General features: G+C 41.4%; 1 protein-coding gene across 2 annotated transcripts in view; it reads left to right on the forward strand.

The window, feature by feature from the left end:
- The window catches only part of METTL13 (methyltransferase 13, eEF1A N-terminus and K55), a 118,357-nt gene that overhangs the window by 39,964 nt on the left and 53,881 nt on the right, over nt 1-24,512 (forward strand). For both annotated transcript variants that reach the window (XM_085601444.1, XM_085601445.1), the window contains exons 2-3: nt 6,674-7,433; nt 24,296-24,495. In XM_085601444.1, coding sequence (XP_085457570.1) covers nt 6,674-7,433; nt 24,296-24,495 — 960 coding nt within the window. The remainder of the gene's footprint in view (nt 1-6,673; nt 7,434-24,295; nt 24,496-24,512) is intronic.

Raw genomic sequence — 24,512 nt, forward strand, 5'->3', positions numbered from 1 at the left:
GTAAGTATGGAAGGGTGAGCAGCCTTGCCTGTAAAAAATGTCGCAACCTACTGATCAGAGCAAATGTGGGCATTGAGCATTAAGCCACTGAGACGTTTTGTTGACTTGCTATGTAGTGGCTTCTGGCTGGACAGACCAAATCAACCTTCTGGACTTTGTCTTGCCTCTTCTCTCTGTAGGCTCGCTGACTAAGCAGGTCCTTTTACAGCTAGGCCTATGGTGTCTGAGAGTATGTTTTGGATTCTTTCCACAGCATAGCAGGCCACCTTCAACGACCTTCTCTACAGATGCATCAGATGGGGGTCCTCTCCTCAGACCTAGCCTCTTCTTGACGTATCAGATCTTTATTTATCTCGGGTGTTATGAAGTCTGGCCGTGAATTTCTTGATGCTGATCCAAGCCGCTTCTTGATGTAAAATGGTAGTTCCCTCTTGCTTCTAGAGGGCTGCCAAATTTGAATAAAGAACAGACCTCTAGTCACTTTAGAGTGCATATCCCTTGCATTCTCTGTTGGAAAAGGGGGAGAACCCTGGCAGCACCTACTTATCATATTTGTATTTAACCTGAACAGTTTTTTTGTCCATAGAGTCACTTGTGCAGCAGAAAGTATCTTACTCCAAACAGGTGACAGAAAGGGAAGGGCACCTGGGACTGCTTCCGCACAAGGCTTGACTGATGCAGGGGAATTCACTAGTGTGAAAAACACCCACCTATTTTCGACCTGAAACCAAAGCAATGTGCGTACTAACTGGTATGTTTATTTGCACTCCAAAGCCCCGATTTGAAAAAAACATGTCTAATAAAGGAGTTCTCCGAAGCATGAAGGCAGTGTCCAGTACAGCACATGACCAAAGTGTAGAGGGGTCTCTCATAATCGGTGAATAATCACAATTTTAGTTCTGCTTCAAGTGAAAACCATCTATATCCACTACCCTTCTTGTTTACATTAAACACACCCTAACAACAACATACATTCAGGGGATAGTGAAGGGTCGAAGGTTTTGGGGACTGACCATTTTTGTTTAATCTGACAGCTGGGCCTCAACTGGTGTTTGCAGGTAAAACAAATAAATAATTTTTGTCTCTAAATTATTAACTGCCATGAATCATCAGGCTGTCATTCTGTAGATATGATGTATCATCTTAACATTAGAATCTAGAACTCTTCTGGAGGAGCAAAATGTAAATAAATAAAAAAACACCTGTAAACTAAGACATGCATGGTACTCGGGTGTTTCACAGGTTGATAATGTGTTAAGGATGCTTTATCTATGTTTGTTGTGTCTTCCTTGTTTGTATACTGTGAAATTTGTATGTGGTTCAAGTGTTTGAGTTTTATTTATTTAGGTTCTGTTTTTTATTTTTACTTCCCCACTGGGTCAGTGGTTCATCCCCTATATCTGTGTGCTGAAATTCTGAAGTTCTGAAAGTACATCGGCAAGACGGCTGCAGTAAGCCAGAGAAGGGTAAACAAGAGCAGGTAAACATGTTCCACATGAGCACATTTACAACCGAGGATAAACCCTGATGTCCATCAATGATGTCCATCAATGAACACAAAATGGCCGCCAGCCAGAGTGAGCTTATATAGGAAGGGGGATACCCCACATAATTAACTTCAACTTCAAACAGTGTCAGACTTCAGCTACAAGTGATTTATTTTGTAGTTCACATTAAGCCTACATACTCACACGGAGCAGTACTGCAATGGTCAGAGAGCCACATTCATAATCTTAACTTGGTAGCTCGAATAGCAGTGGGGGAAAACCAATGCTATCAAAACAGTCCAAAGAATGGACCATTGAGAGTGTCTCAGAACTCGTACTCAAGCAAGAACACTAATGACCAAAATACCAGTCACCAGAGGAAAGAAGAGGGTAAAACTGAGGTAACCAGTCCTTGGCTTCTAGCGAGAGGTCCTGAAACAACCACCCACACCACCATGAGTCACAACCACCAACACCAAGCCTCTACAAACCAGAAATATTTTAAGCCATAGGTAAAATGGGCAATTGCCCAGGGCCCCCACCTTCCAAGTAGTCCCTAGGATAGCAAACATTTTCACTTTGTACCTATGTATATTCTATTTCTTGCTCGTCCCCCCCCCCCCCCCCCCCCCCCGTCCGTATCATAGTAAGGATTTTTGGGTCTCAGGTAAGACTTATTTCAACAGTAGTATTGGGGGATGAGTCAAAGAGTGGAGCTAGAGGCTATATTGAGAGTGGTATAGGGTGAGATACAGGGTAGTGCATTGGAAATGCTGAATTAGGAGTAAAGTAATAAATATAAAGATACGTAAGTACATGGAAGTTATATATGTATAAAGAAAGTAATGCATCTAGATTTAAGTTGGATGTAATAAATCCAGACTTTCATGTGTTGCTGTTCTTAAGCTAATTTATTTGTTTTTAGTTTTTCTCCTTTTAATAATTCAATAGTGAAGCAATTGTAGATAGTTATGACAAAAATGTACTTTTGTATGCAGTGACCTCTTAACATGTTACACATAGAATAATATAATCATAGGTTATATGTACATTTGTTAAGCAGACCTAATGAATTTCTATATATTTATAAACATAATTATTATACACATTTATACAAAGGAGTAGAACTATCTAGATTCATACATGTAATCCAAATACATGCTTATATACATAGGGATTTGCTGTACATTTATCTTTGAGTATTGTGGTTATGTGGGGGAGAGACAACTCTTGAGTAGTCTTCTGAAGATAAGATCGTTAGCCATGGATCTTATGTTTGAGGGTAAAGAGTTCCATAGTTTGGCTGCTTGAACAGTGATGAATGTGCCACCTATTTTATTTTTCTTGTATGGTGGGATTTTGAGGCGATGTGCCAATGTAGAGCGGAGGTTCCTTTTGTTGAATGTTTTTGGTGATTTTATTCCTGCTGAAGAGATGCCCTGTTCCATGTATTGCTTTGTGGGTGATACAAAGCAGCTTTAATGTGGATCTTCTTCTTGCAACCGATAACCAATGTAGGGGGGGTTCAAGGCAGGGGACATGTGGGCTTGTGGCTTTGCATGTAGGAGTAGTCTGGCAGCAGATTTCTGAATCTATTCTAGTCTTTTCATAGTTGTTAAAGATGACCTGTGATAGAAACTATTGGCGTAGTTGATTTTAGACCGTACAAGAGAGATAGTAGCCTGGACCTTGTGTGGAAATCCCAGGTGAGGGAAAGATGCGTTTTAGAGTTTTTATTGTAATGAAGCTTGATCTTGCTAATTTGTCCTGTTGGGCATTCATTGATAGCTTAGAGTCCATGGCAATTCCGAGGTTTCTTACTTCCTTAGATACTTTAGGCGGTGTTCCCAGGTCGTCAGGCCAGGAAGCGAGTGAGTCATATTTTTTCCTGTCGCCACATGTAAATACTTCAGTTTTGGAAGCATACAATTAGACAGGGCTCACGGTCATCCACTGATCCACGGCTCCGAGGCAATTGAACATTTGAGAGTTTCCAATGTCGTTGGGACTTTCCCGTTTACGGAGTATTTGAGTGTCATCTGCATTGTTATAGGATGTGAGGTGAAAATCATTGGTCAATGCCGGTAATGTCTTCATATAGATGTTGAAAAGCATGGGTGAGATGATGGAGTCTTGAGGGACCCCTGCTTTTGTGAAGTACTGTTTGGATGAGAAAGGGGGGTATGGATGCTATTTGTACTGTTTTGAAGGTAGGATGTGATCCAGTACAGAGCAGTCCCCTCTATGCCGGCTTAGTAAAGTCTTTGTTTTGGAGTGTCATGGTCAGTTGTTTCAAAGGCAGTGAGAGGCCCAAGATAAGTAGTGCAGCAACCCTGTTCCGGTCAACTATGTTCTTAAGGTCAATCCAGATGGCAGTGAGAGCAGATTCGGTGCCTCTTCTTGGACAGAATCCTGTTTGGAAGTCTGAAAGTATGAAATTATCTTCAATGAATAGTGACATCTGGGCAAATACTGCTCTTTCTTTCAGTGTGCTCAGGAAAGGTCCATTTGTAATTTGTTAGTGGTAATAGGATATCAGAAGCTTCCTGTTGCCACTCATAGTTTTTGAATGGAATTTATTGAGTGTAAATATGTATTGGATGTTTGTTGTGTATCTAAGTGTCCAAAATGGAGTTTGTTCCACAGTTGATAATGTAAGGCGGTTTTAGGTGTGTTGCTTTGTGTTGTTTTATGCTAGAAATCAAGCAAATGGTGGTCTGACCATGTGACTGTAGTCATCGTTTGAAAGGTAACTAGTTCTGTATTTGCAAAAATGACATCTATGATGTGTGCAGCTATATGTGCGGGTTTGGGGACAATATGATGTAGGTTCAGTGCGTCTAGACCAGTTTTGATTGTTTCAGATGGGGCATATTGGGTTTGTCATTCCAAATGTTTAGGTCACCAATAATGCATAGGTTGGAGTGTAGTGTTATCAGGATTGAAACTGTGTCTAGAAGTGTGTCTGGGAATGTTGCATTGCTAGGTGGAGGTCTGTAAAAGAGTAGGATTTCAGTAGGAAGATGGTGTAGGGTTGCATTTGGTGAAGAGGGCTTCACAACCTTGTATAGAGACGTTGTCTGCTCTAGTGATATTTAATGTTTGCATGAATACAATAGCTAGGCCACCTCCTCTTGTGCCTATATGATTTTGTGTTATAGTTTGATAACCTAGAGGAAACGCTTCATGAAACACTGGAGCCATGTCCTCTTCCAACCATGATTCAGTTACGAAGAGTAATCCAGGTTGTGTGTCAGTGAGGAGGTCGTAGATGTGATGCTGGTTTTTAGAGAGTGATTGAGCATTTATTAGTAGGCAGTTTAGAGAATGTGTTTTGATGATGGTGTGGCTTTGTTTTGTAGAAGAAAGAGCAGTTTTTGTGGACTTGTAGTAGGTGTGTCCCTAGTGCTGGTATTAGCTGTAGGAGGATAGCAACAGTGTAGCTTTTTCTGTATTGTATTCCTCGACCAGCATGCTAAGAAGGCGTTCTGTTGGGTTTGCATGTGTAGGTGGTGGAGATGGTGGTTGAGAGTGAGTTGGTGAGCTGTGTTTTTTTGTAGAGTAGTCTTTTTATGCAGTAGATATGGAGATGTAAAGTTGTGAAGAGTGGCATGTTGTTTATTTTGTTTGTGTCTTTTTAGGGTGGAAGGTGTATGTGTTGGGGTGGAAATGGTGCAGCATGTGGGTCATGTTGCAAGGTTCTAAATTGTCCAGTGGAGGAGAGGTGGTTGAAAGGTATTTGCTGCATTGCTGGTAATGTGTTGGATGTGGGGTAAGAGAGAAAGATTGGCAGTAGAGTTGGTTTAGGGTATGTATTAGTTGTGTAGTCAGGAGGGTGGGCGTTGGTGTATTATTGTTATTTGTGATGGAAAGTATTATGAGCTAGTGTGTCTGTGAGATTTTGTTGTGCTGGTGCGTGTTATGTTTTGATTTTGAGGAGTAGTGAGAGGAGATGATGTAGTTGTTTACTGAGAAGTATTTTGTATGTAAATTATTGCTGATGAGTGGCAACTGAATGGTAAAGGAGGAGGTGATGTGTTTTAGAAAGGAGGGTATATGGTGTGTGAGAGGGGATGGACAAGAGTTAAGAGTTTGTGTTAGATATGAGCGCTGTAAGAGGTAATACGTGTGGTAGGATGAAATGAAAGGGTTGTGTGAGTATGTTTGGTTGGTGAAAAGAGGAGGAGGGTGTTGGTGGATAAAATGATGGAAGGTTGAGTATAGGTTTGATGGTGACAGATAGGGGTCAGTAAGGAGTAAGTCAGTTGAGTGTAGAGATGGTGCTTTGGATGAGAAGGGAGTGTGTGTCTGGATGGGATATAGTTATGTATAGTGTGGGTTTGGGTTGTGTTTGCGATGTGTGGATTTGTTAGTGGTATAGGATAGTCGTGTTTTGAACCGGTGAGTACTGGCCTATTTAAAGCACTGCTGCTGCCCTTTAAACATAACCCTGAAGTTAGGATAAATGTGAGCAGTGGAGTGAAAATAAATGGGCACTTGTCTGGCATGATACACCCAGCAGCTAGGATTGCCATAAAAAAAATCATAGTTGGCTTCATTACTAGAGCAACTCTAAGTCGTGGGTGTGTCCCAGTCAGCACCCCAAAGAGTACAAGGCCTTCAGACTCTTAGCCTACATTGCGAGGCCCGTTCTGGTAGACACAAAATAAGATTTAAATCTAGCTTCTAGATGGGCAGAAGGCTAGCCCATAGAAGCATGTCCTCTCCACAGAACACTTGGGAATAGCAAGAAATATCAATCAAAGAAGAGATACATGGCAGGTGACTGAAGCAGGTCAGATAAAGCGCCTTCTTGGCGAGAGCTACAATATTTTATTAAGGCCAGGGGTTTCAAGCTAGTTTATCCTAGTGGCTGCATATCTCGACGAATTATTTATATTTACTGCTCATCTCTTTTGACCCAGATTTCTCGGTTATTTATGTAATGTTATTGAAGAATGACGTGCCTTCTTGTGAGGAAAAATATATGTAAATCAGACTGTGAGCACGCAATGCAATTACCATGGAACTTGGGTTGACTTTTTTTTTTTTTTTGGTTTGTGATACCAGCTGTATGGTGTGAACTTTTGTTTTTTGCATACCAGTTGTTGAAAATACCGTTATGTCTGCAAATAAAGATGTTGCAACTCCTCCTTTCTCTCTCTCATGTATGATTATTTTTTTAGGTCCTTGTCATTGGCTGCGGAAACTCTGAGCTGAGTGAACAGATGTATGATATGGGGTATGAGGAGTTGGCCAACATTGACATCAGCGAGGTCGTTATCCGACAGATGACTGAGCGTAATGCAGCTCGACGGCCTAAGATGACCTTCCAGCATATGGACATGTTGGACATGCACTTCTCAGACTCCCACTTTCAAGTGGTGCTGGATAAGGGTACCTTGGACGCTGTTCTCACAGATGAGGAGGAGAAGACTCTAGAGAGGGTGAACCAGATGTTTGCCGAAGTCAGCCGAGTGCTGCAGGTTGGCGGACGCTACCTGTGTGTTTCCTTGGCACAGGATCACATTCTGAGAAAGGTTGTGAGTCACTTTACCAGGGAAGGTTGGATGGTGCGTGTTCACCAGATAGAGAACGGAGCTATGGAATCTTCATCGCCGGATTCTCAGTTTGTTATGCCTGTTTTTGTCTTCGTCATGACCAAGTTCAAGAAACTGCCAGGTTCAACATTAAGGATTTTGGAGATGTGTGCCAATGAACAGGACAAACCGGTGCGGATGGAGAGTGAAGAACATTTGACTGAGGCAGTGAGGGAGAGACAGCGTTATGCACTGCTAAGACACCAGTTGAGTTGCAGTAGTGGTGCTGGGGATGTCTCTCTTGATCTGTGTGACAAAGACACAGGCAAAACTCGTTACACATTGCATGTAGTTGACAGCCCTACCGTGCGACTAGCCCACGGCAATCACTTTGCTGCCTTCATTAGTAAGTACATCTATCTCATGGTGGGGGTGAGGGATGAGCTTGGGCTAAGCATTGGTTACATTTTTTTATACAAATCGTGTCTTCATGTTGCATGCTTTTTATTTTACAATGGATATGTTACACTGTTAGTCTCTGTTCCCAACAATTGCAGATCTAATGGTTAGTCTATTAAGTTAAAGTTAGTTTCACCTTTTTATGTTTCATATCAAGTCCAACATGTGATCTGAAATCCTCCTATGACCACCACTTCATGGTCAGTTGGTGCTACTGGCCTGGACTGTAGTTTGTGCAGATCGAGATGTATGTAGAGGTAATTGTCACATGCATTCGAGGCTAATTTTGACAAGAAGGTGTTAGCTGATAAGAGTGGAGTCCTGTAGTCTGAATTATGATTTTTAATCATTCATAGAGAAACTTAAAGCTGGCTTTATGCTTTGCGTCTGACTCTGGCAAAAAGATCAGGGAAATAATGGACATATTCATAAAATTCTACTATGGATGCACCTGGGGTCACAGATGGGTCATTGTATTAACCCCTTCTGTGCCACGCCCTTTCCCCCTCCTGTGCCGGGCGTTTTATTAGTGGGTGGGGTTCATGACGAGACTATCTCGTCATGGGCACTGAAGAGGTTAAAGCTCATGCAAAACCAATCAACAAAAGACACCTGTCGCACAGAGAGACAGGTGAGCAATGTTCCAGTAGTGCCTTCACTGGCATGTAGCTTTACTCTGACATGCATTGAAGAACATGTACAGTTGAGTTTATTTGTTAGACAGTTCATTGTTTTTAGAATTGTAAAAATCACAAAATATTTGGTATTCAGTAATGTTTTCAGCTTTATAAAATACAAACTTATATAGAAATGATAACGGCGGTTATTTATCGAACCTTGTGCCTCTCACCGTTCAACATCAAGGCCACAAGGTGTTTTCATGATTGCCGAGCCTAGTACAAAAGGCTTTGTAGGGTAACATGGAAGTGCCTCGGTCTTAAGGAAAGTACGTAGACATTGTTTTATAGGTATACTGTACCAACCCCATATAAAGTTCCAGAATTTGTGCAAATTTCATTTGAGAATGTGAGCACTTCTATTGGACAGTCTAACTCCTATGCTTGTCTCCATACCACACGCAGTTTGAATTTCAAATCTCGATCAACGTTAGAATTCTAGATTATTGTGATTATCAGTTAAGAATTTGTCATGTGCTGATTCCTTGATTCATTCCCTCCTTAATTTACATAATTTTCAAATAAAAAATCATTTGTAAAGACTGCGCTGGGCTAAGCACACCCCACCTGTGCCCATTGGCAGTACATGTGCATCTTTCAGCCAAGCCTGGTTGTCATACCTCTGCACCCAGTGCTAACTTGGCATAGTTCTCCTTAAAGGTTTTTTTTGTGTTTTCTCTAATAAATGCCGATAGGAACTCCAATAGACCAAAGGTATTTCCTACTTAAACACAAACTCACCCAGTACTGTAGAAGCCCTTACACGATGTCATAAAGTACAGAATTGCATCGCGGGTGGTCATATGTGTGGGGAATCTATTTTGCAGTCACCTAATCATTGATATTTATCATAAAGGCATTAAAATAATGTTGTTACTAAGTTAACCATTCAGAAGCAGCCAACCTGTACACATTATATACAATTTAGTAAAATGATTTTTTTATTCAGAATCAAACAAATGCACTTCTTTTTAATTGTGTTTAATTCAATAGCCATAAAATATGGATGAATTGTCAAAAGTCATCCAACCTGTGGTTCACAGCGAGGAGTCCACTGCTTTTTCAGGGCAGTGTAGCAGTGATGAATCTACTAAAGAGAAACACGCAAAATAAATATTTTTAATTTAACACAGTACGTAACAATCAATTATATTTTATTGTGTATATAATTTATTAAAAATGCTATTATTGTCTATTTAAAAAAAAAAAATAATAAATTCTGTGCATTTCCTTCTAAGTGGTCTCAAACATTATTTCAAACCTTTTTTGGGCAGGAGGCAATGGCAATAATAATCTCATAGACATAACAATAGGAACCGCAATTAGAGTCCTTATTTATATTACGCAGATCTTAAACATGTAAAAACTATTAAATATTACATTGGCCCATCTTAACTGTTGATTCACTCCTTACAACATGATTTCAAAAGTACTCTAGTTCTTCTGTTGCTAAGCACATTATGAAAAATGGTGTAGAAGGCAGGTTAGTGGCTGAATTTTGAGATTGAACACCAATAGTTTATAATGTGACGTTCTGTATCCAATGTCTCGGGGGAATTGTTTTTGGTTTCATACGTCATTACATAATCTATTTAAAGTTAGACTTGTGTTATCCCATTTTACAAAGCTTATTGAAAAACATTTATTTTTAGATCATGTTTTTTTCATGGTCATAGCTATTATAATCAAACAATATATTAAAGTAACATTAACTCATTACCCCTGTATTTATGTTAAGATTACATTGCTAATTTGGTAATTTGTACTCTCACTATCATCTATAAACACTACTTTAACTCTGTAACGGCTATCCAATTTCAATCCCAAGGATAGTCACTACTAACATTCACAATTTTTCCCTGATTGGTTTCACCTTTCTCACACTGAAACTCTTTTATATCTCCATATACAACGGATATGCAATACAGAATGTATCAGCTATGCCGCCCTAGGGCAGCTAACTATAATATCACTGAAATACAATTAATTTAAAATGTAATTAAGGTTCACACTTTAATGTTTATATTCAAACATCTTCAATCACTGGTTAACTTTAGTAGCAATCGGGAGAACCTCTTGCGGTTCCCAAAGTGCATTCAATAAATACCAATGATAAGGCAGTATCTGTATAGTTGTACTGTAGAGATGAGAAAAAGGGGGGAAAAAATATTGGCACATGTAAGGCTAGAAGTGGTTAATCCTTCTAAACACATAGCTGGTAGTGATCACTGTTGTTTAGGCCTTCAGCAAAATGTGCCAAAATTGCAACATCTAGAGACCCACCTCTTCACAAGGCACTGTTGGGCTTCCTTCAAACTGCCTGGTAAAGACACAAAGACCGTGTCGGGACAACCAACTTACTTTTTTGTACCTGAACATGTTACCAGCATCAGACATCATAATTCGCAGTAGTGACGGTCTTGCTTCGCCTTTCAAATAATACTGAATCTCCAACACTGTGGCTCAACACTCAGCGAAGCAGGAGACCTGAAACACAACTAACACCTTTAGAAAAGGGTTTTATTTTACAAAATGCAAAGACTCTCTTTTTAGAATAAGGCTTGGGGTTTTATTTTACACAATGCTCTCTAACAGAAAGGCTTTCCCAGATGCCACATGCACTACATTCAAATATATTTAAGATATATATATATATATATATATGTGTTTATATATATATATATGTGTGTTTATATGCAAGCAATAATAACACACTTGGTAAATGTAACAGCTAAATGCATGAATAATACCAGGAATAAACAAGCAGCAAATAATATGAGATAAGACTCAAGCAAATATAATATGCTGGACATCCTGCAAGAGATCAGAAAGATGTGTGTGTGTGTGTGTGTGTATGTATATATATATTATCTACTGGCGGTCGCCAGTAGATAGTTATAGTTAGGACCGTGTTTCCATAGAAAATCTCAAAATTCTATTTTGAATAACTTTGGCGCCGGTTGACGAATCTTCGCGAAATTTTCCAAACTGATGGGGCGCTCCGCTCAGCTCCTACCCTGAAAGTCGCGGGGGCCGAGAAAAAAGGGGGGTCCCAAAACCCGTTTTCCCCATGCATTTTCCCATAGGACCTTTAGTCGAAGGTACAGCCCGAACGGCTGAACAGAATTACTTGAAATTTGGCAGAGAGGTAGTCCTCAGGTCAGGGATGTGGCTTTTGCATATATGGAGTCAATCTGTTCAGTAGTTCCTGAGAAAATTGCAGTTAAAAGCACATACATATCTATAGCTGCGCACCGTGCGCGCACCGTGCGCGAGCGTAATTCTGATTGGTTGTTACATGTCAGTCAACGTTCGAATCGGTCGAAATCAGGAAGTGTCGGCCGCCATTTTGTTTGTTTTCAGTGCGAGAGAGGAAAAGGAAGGTGGCGAACGTGAAAAGGGGGCAGGGTTGAGAGTTCCTGACCCCCTAGCCTTTGTCAGGGGGTCCCTGAAGGACCTCGAAGGCAGAAAAAAACATTTAAATTATTATGTTTTTAAATCGCGGGGGTGCGCACACGGTGAAAAACCATTAAAAAAAATGTAATACGTAGTTTATTGTAAAATAAATATATAAAAAATCGAATAATACATACATAACTTAGCATTTAAAAAACCGTACAAATTCACTGAAAAAACCATAAGTTTCACACACGTTATAGTTAGGAATTAACATTTAAAAAACCTTGCAAATTCACTTAAAAAACCATAGGTTTCACACATGTTATAGTTAGGTGGATATTTCACTCGTAAAAAACCAATGAAATTCCACCGTTATAGTTAGTTCAGATAACTAGAACTCGCGCGACCGCCACTCTATCACAAGGATGATGTCATCAGTGATGTCAAGAGTGATGCCACTGACCATGTCATGAGTGATGTAATATGTGACGTCATGAGCAGAGGATTGCGGGCGCACGAGTTATAGTTATCTGAACTAACTATAACAGTGGAATTTCATTGGTTTTTTACGAGTGAAATATCCACCTAACTATAACATGTGTGAAACCTATGGTTTTTTAAGTGAATATATATATATAGATATATGTATATCTACACTAGATACATCAAATTATTACTTTGGATGTGCACTTCACTCAGTCACACATCACAAAGAAAACACCTCATATGATCAAAGCAACTGGCCACACATCACAATGGCACGAGTCAGAAACAAATCACCTCACCCGATCGTTTACTCGACATCCTTGCCAATTCTCGCCGGGGGGCCCGTTCACTGCTGGCTTGGACTCTCGACCAGGACTCAAGTTCCGTTTGTCTTACAGCAGTAAGTCTACTCTGTAAGTGAGCACCAAACTCAACCGCCTACAAACACCAGCTTTAAAGTCTCAAAACTCGCACTAGAAGGTTTGAGAAACCTTCTCCCCCGCACCAGAGGAATCTTACCAGGACTTGCCAGCTTACAAGCAAGCATTCCATGGCAGGAAGGAGTTCCCACGTTCCCTCTACAATCTTGCATGTTCCAGCCTTTATCTTGAAGAAGCTCACGAAAGCCTTCTAGGGTACATTAAACAATCTCTCACAAAAACAGTCTTTGAACGTGATTGACCCAAACAACTTGCAAGCGTTGCTGTGTGCGCAGATAAAGCTCAAGCCAGGCAGAGTCAGAATTCAGGATGACATGAGGCATGTCAAAGCCAATAGTAAGAACTTCATAATGCTTCCAATGTACAACACAATGGACATTTGTGCACCACTGCTTATAGCATCACATGCTTCATCTCTCAATGTACAACACAGAGCACATTTGTGCACCACTGCTCACAATACTGCACATCGAGACCAAAAAGTACATTCCACACCTCACTCTCCCATATGCTTTCAAATGCACATCCCACACGTTCTGTTCTTGGCAAGGCTGTTCTACTCCGTGACAGCTCCCACTGAAAGACTGCAAGATTACAAGAAATAAACCTTTAAGAGAAGCAAGGCATATGCAGGACGTTGTATGTTCTTGCTAGTATAAAATAACACACCAAAGTCAATTAAAATAATAGTAGTCAAAGGTCATCACAGGGTGTCAGACCACAAGAGTGCCTCTAGCACTACAGTGACCTTTTCCAAGATTTGAAAAACTGTTTTCAATGGTTTATATATTGTAGTTCAAATGCATGAGACACGATGTCACAGATTTTCCATGTGACTGAAACATCTACTCATTGACATGATGAACTGCACTAACCTCTTCTAAATAGACTAGATATTATTTTTATGTGAAGCAATAATGTTCACATTTTTCGCTTATTCCAACTAAATATTATCTACAAAGCCCAGAAATAAAATCAGTTGTATAGAATATCTAATAGGTGTCTCAAACTCATAATTTGCTCACATGCAGAGCTACTCTTATCCCTAAGTGCCACTTAGCATTAAGTATTTCTTTTAAGCTAATAGACCTCAGACAAACTCTAATAATTTTTCAATTTGTCTATAAAGCCTACAACCAAACACACAGCTTTGGTGACTGTTTTCCCTAGTGGGCCAGATCATACAATATGCTCATCTTCCAGTCAGTTCTCTAGACTCACTTGTTGTAAAAGATTTGTCTAAAGAATTACTGTGATGGAGATACTTCGATCAACTGTGAAATAGAGTTCTTAAATCCAAGATTTCCCTCGCTTATGCTGATGCTCTTTACCCTCCACACCACTCAATGATCAGGGCTTCTTTTCAGTTCATATGCCTCATGGATGTTGGAACCACAACCAAACAGGCAATTATCGTAACCTCTTTCAAATAGTCTATTCCATCTGATAATGTGTACATTCTCAAGCTACATATTTGTCAAATTGCACTTATTTTAAAATATATATATATACATTTCAACACTAGAGTTACATTTGCCATCCGTCAAGTAGAGGTCTTGAACCCAAAGTGCCTTCATGTACACTGATACGTTTTGACCTGCCTAACCAACAAGTTGAGAAGCTACAGATTTCAAATCCTATACCTTTGTATTAGAATCCACTAAAGCTCAATTTTCAGATGGATTATACTTAGATATTTGTTTATCTTCTGGGCCTCACATAGTTTAAAGGTAGAACATGTGGGTGAATTAACTTGATGGACAGAAGCCTACTTTTTACAATAAATGCCATAGTTCATTTTCAGAATTTAAACCAAATTGTATGCCATGTAATTTCTCTATCCACCAGGCTCCTCGCTGTGTTGGAGGGTTTTCTTTTTTCCTCCTACTCTGTTATTAACAAGGAGAGTATCTCTTATTAGATTTCTTGATGGCTCTTAGGTATTCTTGCCAATTAATTTTTAACAATCATTGATCCAATATAATATTTCAAACAAATACATTAAATTATTTATAAGTAGGTAGCTGTTTTACAATTATTAAACTGGAATATGTGTTATGCATGTTTAGAAGTCATACCAGGGATGTGGGATTCCTGTAGCCCGACGCCCGGGACATATTGTTTGGGGTCAAGGGCAACAAGTTTCCATGTTTATTTTGTCCTTGGGACAAGTAGGCCCAACCCCCTACATCACAAACCATTTGACTGCCAGTTTATAGTCCCACATGATGGATCAGGGAAATATTTGTTTCCATGTTTTAACGCTGTTCAAACTTGTATTTATGGTTCATAAATGGAAAACCTTTATTATTAGGGTGAGCGATCTAAGTACATGTTGTAAGCTCAGACTACTACTGACAGTGGTTAAAGTATAAAAATGGGTGCACACCTTTAATTGTTTAGCACTACGAGGCTATGCATACTGTTCCCAGAATACTCTCTGATTAGATGCAAATATATGGAGACGCTTGACAGCAAGATTGACTATTCTTAGCTTTCAAGATAAAATGTTCACAAAAAAAGCAAAAACTTTTAGCTGAACTACTGTAAAATTTTAGGTAGCGTTTTTCTGCAGCATCATTTAGTAAAATGTGTTGATGCATGCTAGTATTTCCCAAATATATTCATAATGGAAAATCACTGTAACCAGTTTTAATAAGATTATGAGAAACATAAAAATGAACAAGCATTGGTAAAGCCAATTGGTCTGAAATTGTTGGTCAGTCTTTTGGTTTTATCAATGCGTGATTTGTTTTGGCATGTTTTTTGTAAAACCTCATTGGTGTGGGTGCTGCTGGGCCCTCATCATTATAACAAACATTGGCAAAAGCAAAAATTGTTTCGGTCTCAAAAAGCACACATTGCCACAGTCGTTCCTGGCACTGAACAAAACGACTGTGCGTCAATTATGCTCCTTGTGAAAGAACAGAATGCTGTATTTGACAATGAAGCTAGCCAACTGACAGAGAGAGACATTTTAATAAACACAACATGTCATGGTTAACACCAGACCTAATTAGGGGGCCAATTATTAAGTAAAGTCTCAAAAGTGCACTTATGTCCTTGCATTAAGTGCAGATATACGACTTTCCTGAATTCACAAGACTTTACAGAAGTAGGCCAAGAAATAGTACTCCTAGAAAATATTTGTGAACTGCATTTTAGCATGAGCAAATATGCATGTGTTGATTTGATCATGTGAAATTCCGGCCGTTTGCAAGTTTACTTCCCCTCCAACCACTTTTTTCCCAACCCAGGAAGAAGTTTTATGTCTGCCATTGTCAGGAGTAAATATCCAACCCTTCTCAGTATGGGAAAAGATTAGATTATTGTGATTATCAGTTAAGAATTTGTCATGTGCTGATTCCTTGATTCATTCCCTCCTTAATTTACATAATTTTCAAATAAAAAATCATTTGTTAAGACTGCGCTGGGCTAAGCACACCCCACCTGTGCCCATTGGCAGTACATGTGCATCTTTCAGCCAAGCCTGGTTGTCATACCTCTGCACCCAGTGCTAACTTAAGGGAATTGCTAGTATGCATACCCTGCTATAGAAGGAGACCTGGCATATTCAGAGAGGCTATTTCGGAGCTCTTGTATAAGGGTATTGCTGCCATAATTTGTCACCGCATTACATGGCACAAAAGGGACAAGTGGATTTTGTTACAGGACAAGTAGATTTAAGAAGTAACCTGCCCCATGGACATGTACATATTTTATTAAATTCCACACCCCTGCATACCCTCATTGAGTGGTGTACAGGGTAAGGAGCACCTGCCCGGTGTTGTGTAACATAAAATTCATAATGCAAGAATACCAAGAGGAAGTGTCCATTACAGTCCTTCCCTTAGACGATGCATTCTACCAGGCAGTGGTGGCCGCCATGGGGCCTTTTGAGAGGCGCCTTATGCATCTAGCGCATTCCTACGGGGTCAGTCCAGCACCCTAGGTGCTTTTCAAGAACCTAAGCAGTCTCTGTTGTGACCCCACAAACATAAAAGGGACCCTACCATGGGCCTCAGTGCATTTGATAGACTAAAGTAGGCTTTCCTCACATGCACTCGGAGGACGCCCTTGGCGCGCTGCCCGAGCTTCTCCCCCCCCCCCTTTCCCTTTCATGGGGCGAGGGGGGGGGGCGATGATTTCCACTGGGATTCCAACGATGAAGCGGGTTGCTCTAGGCCCAGGTGCCGATGTGGAAGACACCTCTGACCTTCTGGACCCTGATAATTTGATGCATCCACGATTGACAGAGTGGTTCCAATCGACAAAAGTAGGAAACTGTGTGGCAGACCGATAGCTGAAGCCCCTGTAGAAGAAGGCGCAAGCCCGCCTTAGAGTGGAGTGTCCACGCCCCTCCCTAGCCAGCAAAGTAGCCCTTATGCCGGAAATAGATGTTAAGATGGCCACTTTACTCCCGAAGTATATTTGGGACCCCATAACGGGTATCGTCCGATCACGAAACTCCTGTCAGGACAAGTTATTGGATATCATCGGTTCCCTTACCAAAATTCTAGATTGAAAACCCAATTCAAGTGTTATACTTATCCGGCTTTTGAAAAATCCCCCAAGTTGTGTGTTGAGATGTCTAAAAGGTTATGAGAATCTGACTGAAAACGTCTGCCCACCAGGGTAGCGGCAATTGTTGATAACATTAAAGAAACCTTTCAAAGCGGTATCTTCTCCCACCATTGCTTGATGGATATGTTGGGTCAGGCAGGAGGCGGGTATTGATGTGTTGTATTTCGGCGCTCACTCTGTAAAAGGGCATATGGCCTCCAAAGCCTTCACTCTAGGGGTTAGACTAGATGATATTCTTAATGCAGCATATTAGTCTTCAAACTTCATGTTCAAGTGGTTTTATTTTAAACCGGTTATTGATATGGCCTCTGTGCTGGTGGACAAGCTTTGAACGAGCATAATCCTTGCCTCTGGTCCTGACATAGAATGAACAATTTCCTAGCAATCGTAACGGAAAGTTTCAATTCTATTGAGGACAAGAAGGCAAGGATTATTCCCATCCAGGTTTCTCCGAACTTCCCGCCCTGTTTGGTTTCACGAAAGATGTGATGGAATAGACTTCGGTCTTGGTTTTGAGATATTTGTAAGGTTTCAGTATAGTATTCATAATTTGAAGTTTGAGGAAATGTATTCTAGTACATGAAGATTTCTTGCATTGTCAATTGTAGTTTGTCATTTTTATATAGGACATCAGAATGACAAGCTGCTGTTTTTCCCCTAGTTCTGACTTGACCAGAGGAGATTAAAGCATGATATTGGAAGGTTTCAGTTGCACTCAAGAAAGAGGACGTTGACCAGGACGCAGTTTGTTATAGGGACTTGACCTCTGTTCTGATAGGATGAACGTTATTACTTTTGTAATCCTTTCCCGGTGTTGGATGGGAAAGGTAGTTTAAATTGAGCTGTTGGAATAAATAAAGGAAGAAAGTTTTGAGTATTATCCTCGCCTCTGTGTCCTCAATAGAATTGAAACTTTGTTACGATAGCGAGGACATTTTTCAATCTGTACGTAAACTTGTTTAGAACAAGTGAAACTAACTGGAGAACTGGAATTGCAATTTGAGAAATGTGTGGCTGAAGAATGTACATGTGATCAGAAAAATTGATCTGTTTTGAAAACGTTTTTCTAGTTGCGTGTTTGGTTGTGGTTTTAACATGGATGAGGCTACTGAATTTAAATAAAAAATACGTCTCTGAAAGACATCAAAAGCTGGTAGAGGTCAAAAGTTATAGATGAAAATGTATAATCTATACTTTGATGTTTTGCATGTGCAAATTACTGCCTGACCAATGACACTGTCTTTTGGGTCTAGTCACAGGGGGGAAACCCATCTTTTTAATGTCACACAAATCCCACCCTTAAATATTATGCGCGCTGCCTTGTTGGCAGCAAGGTGCGCTTAGGGGTGTCTTAATCAGTCTGTAAAATTAGGTTTTCCTACTTGACTAACAAGCATTTACAATGCAAAGGTCTCGGCATTGTTAAAGTTAGAGCTATTGGCACTGCTCATGACATTATTTTTGTTTATGTTTTTATTTTTAAAACATTTAAAGAAACGCCATTGTTATTTACAATGTCAATAGCTTAATCACTCTCAAATGCGAGACCTATTGCATTTGCACCCACACACAGAGCCACACACCCAAAGCCACCCACACACACAGAGCCACTCACATAGAGCAACCCACACACAAATAGAGCCACCCATAGAGCCACCCATAGAGCCACCCATAGAGCCACCCACAGAGCCACCTACACACACACAGAGTTACCACCACACACACACACAGACCCACCACGCATAGAACCACCTACAAAAAAAGCCACCCACACACTCAGAGCCACACACACACACACACAGACCCTCCCCCACACACACAGAGCCACCCATACACACACACAGAGCCACCCCCACACACAGAGCCACCCCCACACAGAGCCACCCCCACACACACACAGAGCCACACACACAGAGGCACACAGTTGAAGTTAATGTTTTACTCGATGTTCAAGCCGAGACCTAAAAACATGGATCAACACTGTTATTAACAAGTGGCACATTTGAGTGATGTTTAATTATGGCTTGATGAGCGCGGCCCTGGGCATTATCAGTCTGGACGGCGCATCTCCCACCAGCAGCCGGGTGGGCTTGGGAACTAAAAGCAGCCAGCAGTGTCGCCGAAGACCGGGCCTCGCGCGCTGCCCCCGCCGCTTGCACGCGCCTCCTGGCGAGGGCGCCATCTACCCCCACCTTCACCCGCTTAAATGACACGTTAAGCGTAATTACTGGTAGGCCTTTAAAATAAACAGGATTGGAAGGGAAAATTGCCCCCGCGAGTGAACGAGACGCGCTCTGGACACGTTTCAAGTGCTGGCCTTAATTGAGAGTTTCTTTGACTGCGAGAGATCGCTTCAGCCAGTTTTGGCGGGAGGACAGTGATTATAACTCCGGAGACACGCCAGTATAATGGTGACAACGCTGCGGGCAGAGCACTGAACTCAGCGCCACCGGGGTCCCTTGACAGACTGGCGAGGGTGTCGTGAGATGCCTAGGTGGTCTTCTCTTTACAACACAGTGCCTATATTGCCATCCGCCTTGCTACTTATAATTTGAAAAGAAGCGCTGTGAAACCAGCATCGACCCACACAGGACCATAACGCAGGCATGCGGCGGGTGCGGGTAAAAAGAGTGGGGGGGGGGGCCCGAGGGTTCAGCCATTAAACGGGACTCATTCTCCCCGAGGTCAATGAATATCTGTGAGGCAGGGGGCCCTCATCACATTCTGCAAATTGCGTTACGCCACTGAACCCACCCAAACTACTCACTTTCCTACGTTCCCCACCTTATATACCCGTTCTGAGGAATTAAATACATTTTTCGAAAGCTGTGAAACCACCGCTGTTGGGCCGGTGAAAAGCAGCTGTCGAGCTAAGAAAATAACAGGGTGGGAGAAGGCAGGAGCTGGAGGGAGGGAGGGAGCGCCCATTAAACTGGGAACGGCGCACAATATGTGTTTATGCCGGGAGAACAAATGGATGCTGAGCTGAGGCCAAGTTTATTCACCGACACAAAGCTCTGAACAGCTCTTCATCGGGGGAGAATTGCCCTTTGTGTTTCCGCCGCAATAATGGGCGCTAATATTTCCTTAAAGGCGCTAATACGACAGGCATTCTGTCAGCGCGCGAACGAGGCGCATTCTTCGGAACTGTGAAAGAAACTGAAAGACGCGTTCAATTATTACTGCCTGAGAGGGAGGGGTGAAAAAAAGCGCAAATTAGAGCTTCAAGTGTTATAAACAAACCCAGCCCTGTTTGTGCTTTCATAGGAATTCAGCATTTTGCTTTTAACAATGGTCCCGGTTCACGGTGCATAACACACCAAAGACACATATACGACTTCCTGAGCAGCAGCCGAACACGGGAGCCGACAGCAGGGGGAGAGGACGCCATTAACACCGCCGCCTTTCTCCAAGGTCAAGCAGAAATGCCTCGGAGAAACGCAGCGGCGTTTTCGGATTCGGGGGCGTGTTTTCCTTTCTCTCCTCTTGCCATTGGCTGGAATGTTTACATTCCAGAGGAGAGAAAGAATCGAAAAAACACGCCCCCGAATCCGAAAAGGACGGGGCTTGTTTGGAGAGACAAACCTCTTCTCCAATGGCTGACCAGCATTTAAGAGGCCAGCCAATGGAGAAGAGGAGAGAAGAGGGGCGGGTTGAAGCCCCTCTCTCCAAGTCATTAAATCTCGCGAGCAAGACTGCGCAAGCGCAGCCTTCGCTAGCCGAGACCTAAAAAGCAGATTTTGACAAGTCTCGGCAGCAGGCAGGCCTCAAGAAATCTACTCGCCCATTCACTATGGTGAGTCAGATTTAATCAAGGGGAGCTATTTTTAGGACCTAATTGCTGGTTCTGGCAAGCTGACAAATAACAGCTGTTCTGTTCACTCACAAAGTGAATAAGCAATAAAGATGCCTTTAAATCTTATTTTTATCTTGTCACATTTGCTCTGCTTCAGAGATGGGTCAAAAGTCAGTTTGTCTTCCTACATTTACTTCTCTTTCCATGACTGTGAAGTTAGAGGATTTTGTAAATCGTCTGAAATGAAAGGCTGTAAGATGTTGGGCTTTGTTTCTATCATAACATTGAAATAGCTAATAAGTAAACTATAAACGTTTCAAAATGTATTTGAAGTATTATGAAGGCGCATTTTTGTATTACTCTGGGGTAAAAAAAGATTTTTATAGGATAAAAACAAATCAAAACACTTGGTGATGTGCAAATGATAAATATTTTAGCTGAAACCCAAGTTGCGAACATTGTTTGTATGCTATATTGTTTTATCAGTAAAGCTGCATGTTTGTGGGAAAGTTTGTGGCCATTTCAATGGAAAATGTGCTGTCTGTAAATGACAGTGCACTACCACATCCTGTTTCAATAAAATAATTATTAAAAGTTCGTTTTTAAACATGAACTGAGAAATATTACTGCCTGCCCTGATGACATTACCATCCGTGAACTAAGAGGCAAGTCAAGGGTCATATGTACCCTATATGTGGGCTTGATTCTAATTATACACAGTCTATTAAATTTTACAAAGGTTTTTTGTACTGCAGAAATACTGAACTCTCCTACTTGAAGTTGCTCCTATATGTGATAATGAAGAGAAAGGCTGCTCCATAAAATTAAACATTTGCCTAGGATCACACAATTTGAGACCAGTTTATGGGTCAAGTAAATTACAGATAGGTCGTGTAGATTATCAAGTTACTAGACCTGCCGGTGTAGTAAAATTCTTATGATTTTTCGAGGCCTTCAGAGCAGGGTTCAAGCCAGTGGTCAAAGCGGGTGGGATCAGCAGGGCACGGTGTGCCCCTTCTTCTTTAATTTATTGCAATCTCTTCCCCTACTTTTATTGTACCAATGCGCCCCAGGACGCCATAAATAGCCAAAGCCTATAGATAAGGCTTGGCCGTTCGGGGAAAGAAGGCAGGGTGGCAGAGATGGGAAAGGACTCGTATCTTCCTTCTTGCCCAGAGAAGACGAGGACAGTGTCCTCTAATCCTGCTCTGCGCTGGTGATTGTCCCCCCTCTCTTTTTTTCCTCTTTTTCTCTTTGTCTCTCGCTCCTCCTCACTTGCTGTAAATCGTGACTTACCCTCTCTTTCCTCCTTCCCTTCATTCATTCCCCTGTGAACCAACAGCTGGGCCCGATTGGCAAGTGTGGATAAACCTTAAAGGCATGTCCTCCACAATCCATACTGAAGTTCACCTCCAGTCTTGCGGGCAGGCCTATGAAGCAGCACGCCCTACAGCAACAGTGACTCTGTCACTGAGGTCACAGGACCTTTGAGGCCAGTCCACCTCCTCCATTGATACCTCCATTGGCTTTGTTTCAGCAGTAGTAGTGCAACTCACCAGGTATCGGCAATGCAAGATTTGCACGTACACCAAACTGAGTTCTCAAACTTCAGTCTCTGTGCTTCATGCGCAATCACTTTTAACATGTGCTGCTGGCTTTAGGGCCACTGAAATTATGCAGCAACGGAGGACAAAATTATGCTGCAGTGTTGACTAACTATGCAGCAAAAAAAAGGCTGCAGTGTAATGCAGTATATTTTCTGATACTTTATTATTTTGACAGTTTTATACATACCAACAGTCTCTGCAAAGATTTTGCCTCATTAATTCCAGTGTAACATACAAATGCAGTAGTGAGAAAGGTGACCAGTCAACCTTTGCAAAGAGCCCTCCACTTCGCAGCAACACAACTCACATTTTTTAGTAACTTTTGATCTATTTGATCTACAAACAATTAATTAATTTAAATTGTCAGATTATGCAGCAGATGATGTATTATGTGGCACATATGGCAGAGGCATAATTATGTGGAATACATTTGCAAACTAGGATATTTTGCCATTCATGTTTGAGCTGCTCTTGTGGAAAAGGGAAGGAGAAGTGCTGATGGCAGAAACAGCATGGTTCGAAGACAAATGGCTTGTGATTCCAGCTTTAAACGTATTTGGGATATTCTGTGATTGGAAACGTATCCCACTTTGTTGATGTATTTATGTCAATAACTCATATTAAACCTTTAATAAACATGTGCATCCATAGTTGAATTAAATAATGTAATAAGCTTTAACTGGTCAGTGAAATACCAAACGAATAGTAAAAATTGGGGTGTTTTGCTCTTTCTAGCCACACCTCTGACTACGCCTACTGACCCAATCTGCAGGTTATTCCCGCCCTCTGATTCTCCGCCAACAGTTCCCCCTACTATTTTCCCCCCCACTTCGACCACTGGTTCTAGCCACTGCAGTCAGGGAACACAGGGTAGGCCTGAAGCCATGTTTTCCTTACCACTGTCATGAATTGTACAATAGGTGCTGCAGTCCACAGGTGGCATTTAACCAGACCAAGGGTGGATTTCCGCACCATATACTATGCCTTTTAGGAAAACTGTTTGTGCCAATCCGTGTTATGCCATTTTAACCATGTTTAGAGAGGGAATTTAGACACTTTATTCCTGGTTAACAAGGGTGATGTGCACAGAGTTTTCCAAACCACAAAATTAAGGTCTTGAAAATGGGAATATTTGGGGGGAGTGGGAAATGCATGCAGAAAAGGCAGATTTCCTACGTCGTGTTGTTGCAATATTGATATACCACACATATTGTAGCATCCTTGTGATGCAATTCTGACTGCACTGTGAAATGTTAGGCTGTTTATAAGGATAACCAACTAGGTGGGTTTGAGCTTCTGCAGGGACACTGGTTACTCGTAATAGTCTACCCTTTGGTCTCCATTATAGAATTAAAGATCGCTATTACCGTTTTATAAAGTGTTTGTCTGTTTAGTGTTTCAGCTTCAAGATCCAATTAATGTACATGTTTGAATTTCACAGTGGCATTTACACTTTACACCTATGTACAGTTTTTACGTCAACATTACTTAAAATATACCGCATAGCAACATATTTAATCAGGTCTCTGCAGCAGGTTTATTAGGGATTCAAACATTGATATCATTGAAGGCATTCCGTTGTGAAAGCAAGAGATGCTCCCATCTGCATACCACTTCGGAACCGTGACGTGTACACTGTTGACTATGCTAGTAGACTAGTGATGGAGTAATCAACTGATGAATCGGGGTGTTTTAAGTTTCTGAGAGAGAGCGTTGGGTATCCCAAGGAAGGATGGGCACTAGTGTGAGCACATCTTATAACTTGAAACCTTTCTGTGTAAATGCTTCAATTCATGTTTCTTGTGTTTTACCCTGTCTAGTACCTCAGGGCAGAGAGACGGAGTGGCTTTTTGGGACAGAAGCTGGTCGGAAGCAGCTGGCAAGTAGTGCTAGTTTCAGGCGCCTCATCGTTGTGGCTTTGCATAGAGACCAGCAGTATCAGGGAATGGAAGGCATCCAGTCGGAGCTATCAGCCAAGGTCCTGGAGTTGGCCCCCCGGGGCCTGCCTGACAATCATCAGGTAACTGCAGGCCTCTT

The sequence above is a fragment of the Triturus cristatus genome, chromosome 4_2, assembly GCF_964204655.1.
Source record: "Triturus cristatus chromosome 4_2, aTriCri1.1, whole genome shotgun sequence".
NCBI lineage: Eukaryota > Metazoa > Chordata > Amphibia > Caudata > Salamandridae > Triturus > Triturus cristatus.